The sequence below is a fragment of the Myotis brandtii genome, unplaced genomic scaffold, assembly GCF_000412655.1.
Source record: "Myotis brandtii unplaced genomic scaffold, ASM41265v1 scaffold268, whole genome shotgun sequence".
Lineage (NCBI taxonomy): Eukaryota > Metazoa > Chordata > Mammalia > Chiroptera > Vespertilionidae > Myotis > Myotis brandtii.
Genome location: NW_005360187.1, coordinates 3,128,477 through 3,140,124, shown reverse-complemented (window position 1 = coordinate 3,140,124; position 11,648 = coordinate 3,128,477). Strand labels below are relative to the sequence as shown.

General features: G+C 50.6%; 1 protein-coding gene across 2 annotated transcripts in view; it reads left to right on the top strand.

Moving 5' to 3' along the window:
* DNASE1L3 (deoxyribonuclease I-like 3) overlaps nt 1-7,821 on the top strand; it is a 20,989-nt gene extending 13,168 nt beyond the window's left edge. For both annotated transcript variants that reach the window (XM_005868405.2, XM_005868406.2), the window contains exons 5-8: nt 53-168; nt 3,049-3,206; nt 6,130-6,226; nt 6,529-7,821. In XM_005868405.2, the coding sequence (XP_005868467.1) occupies nt 53-168; nt 3,049-3,206; nt 6,130-6,226; nt 6,529-6,645 (488 nt within the window). In that variant the 3' untranslated portion in view covers nt 6,646-7,821. The remainder of the gene's footprint in view (nt 1-52; nt 169-3,048; nt 3,207-6,129; nt 6,227-6,528) is intronic.
* The last annotated feature ends 3,827 nt before the right edge of the window (nt 7,822-11,648 follow it).

Sequence of the window (11,648 nt, the reverse complement as noted above, 5' to 3'; positions counted from 1 at the left end):
CCCTGGAACTGGCAGGGCAACCGCGTGACCTCTGCTCCTTCCTGCTCCCCAGCTGTCAAGGACTTCGTGATTGTCCCCCTGCACACCACGCCCGAGGCGTCCGTGAAGGAGATCGATGAGCTGGTCGATGTCTACGAGTACGTGAAGCGCCGTTGGAAGAAGGCAGAGGTGACGACCCTCCGTGTTTGTTGGCTTCCCCGCTGGCAGGGGCGGAATCTGGTCCCCGAGAGGGAGGAGTGACTCCCCGGGCGGGTGAGGGGCTCAGAGCCTGTGCAGACCACCCCGTCGGAGCCTCACTGTGGGCCTTTCCTCAGCCCTAAATCTCCTTCTTGCGAAATCTGCCTGGTGCCACTGGGTGGGTCTGGGGCGCTCACACCTGCTCCACTCACATGGCTGCGAACGTTCACTGAGGGACTAGCCGGTGCCGGGCACTGTGCTGCGGCTGGACATGGACCAGTGTATTGCATCCTCCCAGTGACCCCACGAGGTCGCTACCTTTATCATCCTCACTTTGCAGGTGAGAACAGTGACACACAGAGGTCAGCAGTCTTTCAGGTGCAAGTGACAGGATCTCAAACTGGCAGAAGCCATTTATTGGTTCTTGTAACTAAAATGTCCAGGAGTGGCTCAGGCACCGCTGGTCCAGGGCTCCGCAGGATAACCAGGGCTTGGCTTGTTTCTGTCCACCCTTGGCCCCCCTTTCCTCTGGGGGGGGGGGCCCTCCAGGTTCAGGCTGGCTCCCCTCTGGGACGGCAAGATGGCCACCAGCAGCTTCTAGACCAAATGACAAATTTCCTCTCCCACCATGCAGCAAATACCCTCCGAGTGAGTCTTATTGGCTCTGATTGGGTCACATGTCCAGCCCTGAACCCATCACTGTGACCAGGGGGTTGAGAGGCTCTGACCGGCTAACTCTGTGTCAGCTCTACCCTGACCTCAGGGGCTGAGGGGAGGAGGGTTGCTACTCTCATAGCAGGACAACACGTTGCCCTCAATTATTTCCTCACATGGGAAACCGGGAGGCCACCACCTGTGGCTGTGAGGTCGGCGGAAGAGCTTGGCAAATATGGAAGTGCTCGAGAGGGCTCTTCCGCACTCTTCTTCCCTCCTTTCGGGATGTGACCCCATTGGTCCTGTCCTCCTTCTCAGTTCTACTGCTGAAAGTGCAAATGAGTCAAGTGTGGCCCAGAGCTGGGCATGGAGAACACAGGGGGTGTCTTTCATTGCTTCTTTGTGAAGAGCAGGTCAAGAGAAAGACTCACTCATTCAACAAGAATGTATTGAGCATCTGTTAAGTGTTGGGTACTGGGGAGGTCTCAGTGGCACAAAAATGAAGAGGAGAAATTCGTGCTGAAAAAACCTTCAGTGAGGCAGATTGGGGTTCAGTTCTTGGTTTCACCCCTTGAACCTCCCAGTTGAGTGGCGTAGAGCAGGCCCTCTATCCTGTTTCCACAGGGGCTAAAGGCCCTTCTACCTCCGAGTGTTTGTGAGATTGAAAGAAAATTCAGGAAAACACTTAATGCTGGATTTGGCGCACAGAGAATGCTCGGTGAATCGTGCCTTTATTAATAGAAGCTGGTAGTCACTAGGGTTAAGGATGACATCCTGTCCTCAACTGTGTCCATCAGTCACAGGGAAAACCATGATCAGAGGTCAAAATAAGATGTTTTTGAACAAAACTCTAAAGTCAGCAACAGCCCCACACAATAGCACAAACAAGGAAATCTGGCACTTCCTCAGGATTGGGGAAAATTAAAATCCTGTCCCAAGAGCCCTCCACGGAAAAACACTTCCAAGATAGAATGTTTCTGTTGGTGACCTAAGGTTCTTCCCACTTCCCCCATAGACAACATTTCCACAGGAATAAGTTTCCAACTTCAGGATAATAGGAGGGAGAGAGCCATGCCCAAGCTGTCAAATACACCACCCAAGTTCGTTTTTCCTGCTTGGAAACAAAAGGCATTGCTTCATTCATATGTTTGAGCCAGAGAAAAAAGATTCGAGGGAATCAATTAGCAGCCTTCTTTCATCCCCACCTAACCCTGCATGAATTATAGAGACATGGTGACTCAGAACAGGAGGGAGCAGCTACAGCAAACACCCCCTCCCTGTTAAGAACACCCTCCCTTGTACACACCTGCCTGTCAAATACTCATCAAAACTGTGACTCAGTTTCATTAATTTATTTTTTTAATGACAATTCATTAGTTATGATCCCATGGGGATCGGGGAACCAGGAGCAGCCTGGCTCAGTGGTTCTGGCTCCTGCTTTCTCTGGGGCGGCACCGTCAGACGTCAGCTGGGATTTCAGCCTCTGAAGGCTGGATTGGGGCTGGACGATTCACTCCACGCTGGCTCGCTTGCATGGCTAGCAGATTGGTGCTGCCTGGAGACTTCATCCCTCTCCCTGTGGGTCTCTCCATGTAGATTGGGCTTCCTCACATGATGGTGTCTGGGTTCCAAAGATGGACATCCTGGGGCTCCTGGGGGGAGGAGGGGGTGCCCTTTCCACACCTCTGCCCTCTGACTCTGGAAGTTGCTTGCTCCCTTCTCCCTCTGGGCTTACAGTCCCCTCTGTGACTCAGTTTTAAACTGTGGTCTCTTCTTGTAAAAAGCAAAAAGAAATTAAGAAAGACCCTATCTTAGTTTGCCAAGGGCTGCCATAGCAACATACCAAAGACTGGGTGGCTTGAACAACACAAATTTATTTCCTCACAGTCTGGAGGCTAGATGATCAAGATCAAGGTGTCAGCAGGCTGGTTCCTCCAGAGGCCTCTCCCTTTCTAATCTTCTCACCAGTCATACTGGATTAGGGTCCACCCATATAGTCTCATTTTAACTTAATTACCTCTCTAAAGGTCCTCTCTCCAAATAATGTCCCATTCTAAGATACTGGGCTTAGGACTTCAAAACACGAATTTGGGAGGGACACAATGTATCCCGTCATTTGCTGAGCATGGAGGACGGAGTCATTGCTGGCAGTGCCGAGTGACAGAACTTGGCCACAAAGCCCATCCGGCGACTGATGCTCCAAATCATGTCTTTCAGAATTTCATTTTCATGGGCGACTTCAATGCCGACTGCAACTATGTCCCCAAGAAGGCCTGGAGCAGCATCCGCCTGAGGACCGACAGCAAGTTCGTTTGGCTGATCGGGGACCAAGAGGACACTACTGTCAAGACGAGCACCAACTGTGCATATGACAGGTGGGAGACAGCTGCGGACCCAATACCCAGGCAGGGCTTATATGCATTAGAAGAGGCGCCCCCCTCTGGTCAGATGAGGCATTTGGCTTGGAGAGCAGAGTCACATTTCAGGCCTCTCTACCTAGAGCAGTGGTTCTCAACCTTCCTAATGCCGCAACCCTTTAATACAGTTCCTCATGTTGTGGTGACCCCCAACCATAAAATTATTTTCGTTGCTACTTCATAACTGTAATTTTGCTACTGTTATGAATCGTAATGTAAATATCTGATATGCAGGATGTATTTTCATTGTTACAAATTGAACATAATTAAAGCATAGTGATTAATCACAAAAACAATATGTAATTATATATGTGTTTTCCGATGGTCTTAGGCGACCCCTGTGAAAGGGTCGTTCGACCCCCAAAGGGGTCGCGACCCACAGGTTGGCGACCCACAGGTTGAGAACCGCTGACCTAGAGCTTTGCACAGCCTACAGACTGCATGAACTGGGCACCGTAGTTCAGCAGTAGCCACCATGGGCTTCGGTGTCAGATAGGCCTGGGTTCAAACCCTCACTCTGCCACTTAATATGTCTGTGACTAAGAGATATGTGTCTTTGTTTTCTCACCTATAAAATGGAGATTATAGTACTACCTCATTCATGGACACAGGACGAGAATGAAATGCAGTAACAGATGTAAATCTTATAACACAAAGCCTGCCATATAAGCGCTCAGTACATTCGTTGCTGTTAATTATTCCATCACAAAGACATGTCGAAGTTTACTCATCCAATCTCTTATCATTAGGCATTAGGATTGGGCATTAGGTTATCATATTATTCAGGGTCAGTTATTTAAACATTTCTGATTCTATATGTACTTTATGCATATATTTATGACTTCCTTAAGGTAAAACCCTAAAACATGAGAGAAGTTAGAGCAAGGAAGTGCTTACACTTCTAAAGCTTTTGCTGCACCTTCCAAAATAAAAATGCATACATTTAAATAACTGCATGCCCTTGTATGTGTAAAATCTCTCTGGGGATGTTCCATCAGCTTTCACCTTTGCTCCTTAAGGCGGGAGGGAGGCGGTGAGAATGCCTGAAGCCTGTGAATGCTCGTGACCTGGCCTCCCACAGCGGAGACCGCAGGCAGGGAATCCCCTAGGAGCCCTGGTCCCACGCTGGCTTCCGTTCCCAGGGCTCAGCCTGTTACGGAGAAAGCATGCGATGGCCACCTGCGAGTCCACACTTGTTCTCACTTCTCTCGTTCTGAGGTCTGGCTTTCGTTTTCACCCCATGACCGCCTTTGTTCCTCTCGGAGCTCTCAGGTCTGGTGTGTCTAGTGCAGAAGTCGTCACTCCAGCCCTGGGAGGTGGAAGCAGCCCTCGCACTGGGGGAGCAGAGTCAAGGTGGGAGGCCCCGGGAGACTGAGCTCTCTTCCCCTCCCTCCATTTTGAGGGGCTGCCAGCAAGGGACATGCCAGTCGTGTGGCCTTGGGCACATCAAGTCCCTTCTGTGGCCCCATTCTTCTCCCCAGCAAATGAGAGGGAGGTGATGGAAAATGTCGAAGCAGAAGAACAGTGAATCACAGGGAAAGAAGTTCACAGCAGATTAGCTGGGGTGGGGAACAGGTTAAAAACGGTGTTCCCCGGGACCCCGGTGTAACACACATGCATGCCAAAGGATGGCAGGATGGCGTGTGATTTTTTCCCTTTTTATTACATTTATTGGGGTGACACTGGTTAATAAAAGTATCGAGGTTTTAGTGCACCATCTGTATACGGTATTGTATGTTCACCACCCCACGTCAAGTCTATGTTTTCCTTAACAGCATGTATCTTTGGTGGTTTTGTAAAAGGCATATAAATGTTTTTGTTTAGACTCAATGCGAGTCTTTGTTCTGTGTTCAGATATCTCTTGAACACCTCCCAGGCGCTGGGCCGGCCTCGGAAGAGCTTAGCAGGATCAGCCGGCCCACCTGTGCACATACCTACTAGAAGTCAGAAATGGGGGAGCCTTAACTATGTCCCTTTTGACTCTCTGGGTTGGAAAGGATGGCTTTCAGAAATCTCCACCTGCATGTGAAGAGTTTACTTGTGGATGGAGTTCAAAGTTAACCAGGTGATGGCGTTAGCCAACACAGGAAACCAGTCAGCCCTTCGGAGTCAGGGAAAGCTCAGTGGATGGTCATGAACCAGCAGTTGGACTCCTCTTGTCAGTCTTTAGTCAGCCTGTCAGGGCCATGCAGACCCCAAGTGCATCACCCCACTTGGTATCCATTAGAGCTCATGTTTCCCAAACTCAGTTAACTATCATGTACCCATTGGTTTTTCTCCATATTTGTCTTTAAATACATTTGTTTCTCACTGAAATAAATTAATCTTAAAGAAATGTTATAACTCCAAGGTAAGAAACTGGTGTCATTTGCCATAAGTCGAAAATAACTGTACAAATAATTCCAGTGAAAACTGAACAATGCAAATTCTGCCTTAATTCTCTTGCCTCTTTACTGCTTGCAGCATGCTCTCTCTTGGTCAAAGTGGAAGCTTAGGGAGTATTAAAGACAAGCCAGCACCTTTCTCCATAATCAAATCAGGAAAAGTGAAAAATAATTGCAAAGGAAATGATCATCTTAGAATGCACGATACTGCTATGTAGTGTCCATGTGTCATATAAAGTCTTCTCTCCCACCACCAGGGCGACCTGTCCACACAGGGAGAGACTGTCCTGGTGCCCACAGGGCCACAGAGGAGCTAATCCTATTTCCCAATCTTGGGCACTGTCCTGAGGGTCACAGGCTAAAACCAGGGGTGGACTTTGAGCACCGCATGACAGGTCCAGGCTGCTCAGTCAACTTCAGATGTCAAACATGGACCTTGGTTTGATCTCAGAAATCAGCGGTGGATTAACATGACTGTCTTCCCTCCTCTTCTGTAGGATCGTGCTGAGAGGACAAGAGATCGTCAACTCCGTTGTGCCCAAGTCAAGCAGCATCTTTGACTTCCAAAAAGCGTACGGGTTAACTGAAGAGGAGGTATGGCTGCCACCTTGTCTTTCTAAGCCACTGTCCTGGGCAGATGGGTTGGTGTCATCATTGAGGCCAAACTAGAGACCTAACATTGGGCCATTGGACCTTGAGTCTCAATGCCTATGGTTCTGTGATTTGAGGACCTGCCTAGGCTTCTAATTGAGCTGGTCCAGGGACGATGCTCACCAGGGTGTGTGCTGTTGGGTGACTATGGGCATTCCACCTTCTCTCCTGGAGCCTGAATTTGCTCATCACAAACGTAAGAGTGCCTCCTCATTCTCAGATGTCTCTCCCTTTCATCCTTACAGGCCCTGGAGGTCAGTGACCACTTTCCAGTTGAATTCAAACTACAATCTTCAAAGGTTTCCACCAACAGGAAAAGATCTTCCTCTTCAAAGAAGAGAACCAGGGCCCGCCGCACCTAGATCCAAGGGCACCCTTTTCTTAACCATTTCTTGCCTCTAAATAAACAGCTCTAACAGCATGAACTGCCCCCTGCAGCCAGGAAACAAGGCTGGCCCGCTGCCCTCATTTTTCAACTTGGATTTAATCCGACTTAACCCGAATTGGGAGGAGACTCTTCCATTATCCCCCGTGGCTGGTACCTCCCCGGACCTGCCCAAGAGGAAACGGGGCTTTTGCAGCCAAAAGGAGGGTTTTCACGCCCTGAGCGAGAGCCCTGCCACCGGCATCGCCACTGCCCAGGCTGGCCCTGGAGAGGCTGCTGCTGGAGGAAGAACATCTGTTTTCAGTCTCACGAGGGACCCTGTTTCACCGGAAATGACCAGAAATGCCAAGGCCCCACCTGCACCCCATGATTCGGGCAATTCACTGTTTGGGGAATCTGGCCACCATCACATCTCACAGGAATCAGGGATGAAGGCTTCTCCCACCTGACCTTCCTGCCTCTGAATTGTCCTCCAACTCAGCCAGCCCAGTGACCACCAGTGTCCTCCTTTGAACTTTCATTCTGACCACAGGCCACCTCGTTCTCACCACCATTAGGAGAGAGCCCAGAGGTTTTGGACACCGCGAAGGTCTCTGTTTCGGCTGTGCCATGTCAGACTCCCCTCCGTCCCACCTGGCACTTTACGCCCAGCAGGGCCGCCTCTTCCCTGTGCCCATGTGCCCTGTCCCATCCCAGAGCCGGGGCGAGGTGCCCGGCCCATGTCTGCTGCCTCCCTCTTGTAACGTTCCCCACATTGCACTTGTCACCAAGGCCACTATTGGGGCTCCTTGGGGGACCCAGTGGATCAAAGGCCCAGGTGGCTGGCAGAGACTCGAGGATTTTATCATATTTCTGCAACCAAAGAGCTGCAGGGGGGCCCAGCGGCAGGGCACACGCTACCTGCGTCCTGTACGGTGACCGCTTTTGCTGTTTCCCCTTACATTGTCTCCTTGTTCAAGCAGTTCGTGAACATGACTAATGACCTGAGCAGCACCAGAGGAAAAGCAGTGACAAAGGATGCCGCCCCCATCCCTCCATCCCCCCCTTCCTGTCTCAGAAGCAACCCCTCTTCCCAGCTACGCATTCTGCCAGAGTCTGTACATAAACGAGCACATATGTAACCTTGGAAAATACAGAGGAAAGCACGCTATCGGCATGGTCCCACTCTGCTCATTTCCCTTAATATATTAGGGACCATGTGGCTTCTTATATAAGAAAATTGACCACAAGCTTGATTTTTGAAATTTGGTAACATCCCAGGGAATGAAATCAAAAGGCCCTGCTTAAGCGGGGAAAACCATTTCTCCAAACATCCAACTAACCTCAGAGGTCTCGCTGGCGTGGGCAGGGGAGGTGGCGAGGCTGTCAGGCTTCTGTCGCCCCGTCTTCTGAGAAGGGCCGCCCCAGAAAACGTCCAGTTTCCGAGGTCCAAACGGTCAAGCCGGCACTTCACAAATGAACTTATTTCGCAGGAGAGAGCGTCCTTGTGCCCACGGGGCCAGTGTCGTGGCTGGGACGGGAGTCCTGTGCTGGTGGGTGTCGGGGGAGGGGGCAGGGGAAGAGGACCAGACCCTAAGAGAGGGTGCCCGAGGCCCTGACCTGGCCCCCCCACCCTGCGGCCTCCTCGGTGATGAGCCATCCCTCCGTCCCTCTGTCCCTCTGTCCCTGCACAGTGCAGATTACAGGAGCCATGGCATCTGCCAGCTCTCAGTTCGGGCAAACTGCTGGGCACGGGGGCGGTGGGGGGGGCACAGAGTGGGGCTTCTCACTGGCCACAGCCTGAAGCAGCTGCAGACCCCCCCCGCCACCCCCCTTGCCCTGGGTCACCTGCCTGGATGGCGCTCCCATGGCCCTTTGGGGAGCGCGCCTGGTCGTAGGCACTCTCTCAGCCTCAGCTTCGCTCACAGGGTTTGAAACTGTGCGCACCTGTTACCTCGGGAATCCCCAGCCCCGCCCCGAGCCGGCCCACTTAACAAGCCCCCGGTGGCTGCAGGCCAGGCCTTTCGTTCATGAATTATTTACTGAGGACCAGGTTTAAACTCACTCTCCGAGACCTCCTTAGCGAGAGGAGGCACAGCCTGTGGAGGGCCAGGCCCACTTGGAGCCATCCTGGCTGTGGGACACGGAGCAGGTCGAGTACCTTCCGTTTCCTGAAGCGCCAAATGGGGTTAATGAGAGGATCGGCCGCACAGGTGACGTTTAAACACGATAATGCAGGTAAAACGCCACGTGCCCGACACCAGTCAGCCCTCCACAGATGGAGCTGGGTTTTCATGCACAGGACTCGCTCCGTGGAAGGGTGGCCACTTTAAGTTTGGGTGCATGTGGCTCTTATCTAATGATTGGGAATGAGTTTCACCACCCACTTCATCCTTCTCCTCAGCAAGTATTTGGGCAAGTGAGCCCCGAGAAATGGAGACGCCCCTGCTTCCAGCCCTTGTTGTTTTCTCTTCCTCATCAGCACCCCTTTCCTGCCTCCCCCCGCCCTGCCCTTCATCCTGTCCCTGTGGGTGGGGTGAAGGGGCGGCTCCAAGCCAGCAGCTCCTGTCCCTTGGGCTGGAGAAGGACGTGAAGGCAGCTCCACACCCGGGGAGGGGAGTGACCCCCACATCCCTCTCCCCAGCCAGGTGGGCATGGGGAGGGCAGAGCCAGGAGAGGGGTCACACCTGCATCACATCAGAGCTTCCACCCAGATGGTCCTGAAGGCGGAGGTCACAGGTCGTGGCTGGGGTGGGAGGTCACAGAGTCTTAGCCACAGTCACGTCTTGAAGGAGAGTGGGTCACCCCGGGCCTCAGGACCCGGCCCCAGCAGCTCCAAGCCTTAGCGTTCAGAGAAGCTACTGAAATGAAGTGACACTAAGGGAATTTCAAGGGAACAAGGATGTGTACACACACACGAACAAGGATGTGTACACACACACACACACACACACACACACACACACTCACTTGGTTCTTCAGAGAAAATGGATTGGGAAACTGTAGGTGCCCTGAACGGAACACTAGCCGAGTGGTTGCTTGGTTTCCCAGGTCCCATGTAAGCGAGACAAAGCTGCAGACAGGCGCCAGGCTCCTCAGGGCCAAGGGCCACGGGGGCTGCCCTAGTCCCAGTCACAGAGTCTTGCTCAGTGATAATCAGGCGCTTCCTCCCTAGTCCCACCACCTCCACCGTTGTTCCCTATCATCTGTTTTCCCAACAAACAGGGTGTGCTTCCTAAAATGCAAATTTCATCCTGTGCGGGGGCCCCCCCCCCCCCGCCTAAATCCCTCCATGGCTCCCCATTTCTCTCTGGATAAAGACCCAAGTCCTTACCAGATCCTGCAAAGCCCCGTACGTCTTGGCTTTGACTTAGCTTTCCAACTCCCATTTTCAACCGTCTGTACACTATAGCCACACCGTTTAGTTCCTCCATTCATCGTGTTCTCCCCAGCCTCTGGGCCTTTTCATGTGCTGTTCCCTCTCCTGGATTGCTCTTCTCCCCCATTCACTTAGCAAACTTTTTCTCATTCTTCAAAACTCAGCTTACACCCCGCTTGGTCAGGGAGGCCCTCTCTGACCAGCTCCCTCATCTATTCTGGGACCCTGGGTTACATCTTCCCACAGCGCCCTGTATGGCTCCTTCTTAACCCTCGTTACCCATGTAATTACTTGTCCAATGTCTGTGTTTGTACATTTTTGTATGTTAATTTATGAATGATTTTTTTCAGTTAAAAATACAAATTCAAGAACACTGTTTCCTAGATTTTAAAATGATAATAGCTTTTACAGAAAGAAAATATTTGAACAAAAGGTAGCAGATAATGAGTAGTAAATTGTTGTATTTTTTCTTTTAGAAATCCAGATGGAAACACCTAATTTAAAAAGTTAAGGAATGATTTTTGAGGGCATAAGTTAGGGATTGAAAAATTGCCCTCTAGTATATTAAAGTTTCTCAAATAATATTTGAAGGATATAAAATGGGATGTCAACAGAACAGAAGAACTAAAACCTTAAAATCCACTAAAGGTAAACGTCACTAGGTTCCTTTTTTAAAAAACACACATATTTTTATTGATTTCACAGAGAAAGGGAGAGGGAGAGAGAGATAGAAACATCAATGATGAGAGAGAATCATTGATTGGCTGCCTCTTACATGCCCCCCACTGGGGATCAAGCCCACAGCCTGGGCATGTGCCCTTGACTGGAATCGAACCCGGGACCCTTCAGTCCGCAGGCTGACGCTCTATCCACTGAGCCAAACCAGCTAGGCCACTGTGGTTCCTTGAACTTGCTCTTTACCTGCTTGCCTCAGGCCTTTGCACATGCTGTTCCCTCTGCCTTCCCTTCCCTCTTTGCCCCTTTTCCCTGCAAACACAGTCTCTCTCTCCCCATAGGTCTAAAGCTTTGATGGCCTCCATGCAAATCTCCCCTTCTCTAAGACAAATGCTTCACACACACACACACACACACACACACACACACACACACACACACACCTTTTTCAAGGGTCGGCCCAGCTGGCACATATTCCCCAGGTGTCCCAGGTTCGGGCTGATTGGAGTAAGCCCACGTTCCTACTTCTGTGAGTTCCCCGATGGCAGGAGAAAATACGTATTTGTCATTTGTAAAAATTCCTCCTGACCCACTTTGCTTTAGGAAATTCTATTTCCCCTATCAAATATCCTGGATGTTTCATTTCACTTTTCTGACTTATTTATTTTGAGATTTCTGCTTGAGAAATTTTAGTAGTTTCATAGAAGCTAGAGTTGAAAATATCTTTAAAGATAGTAATAATGATAAATAATGATAATAATAACTGCCATTTGCCAAGGTTTGCTCTGTGCCAGGCTGTGTTCTAAGAAGGCACGGCAGTATACACTATCTCACTAAATTCCAACCACAGCACTGAAAAGGTGGGGTTTGTTGTCTCCATTTTATGGATGAAGAAACCGAGGCCCAGAGAAGTTAAACAACTTGCCCACGGTCACACCGCTGGTGAG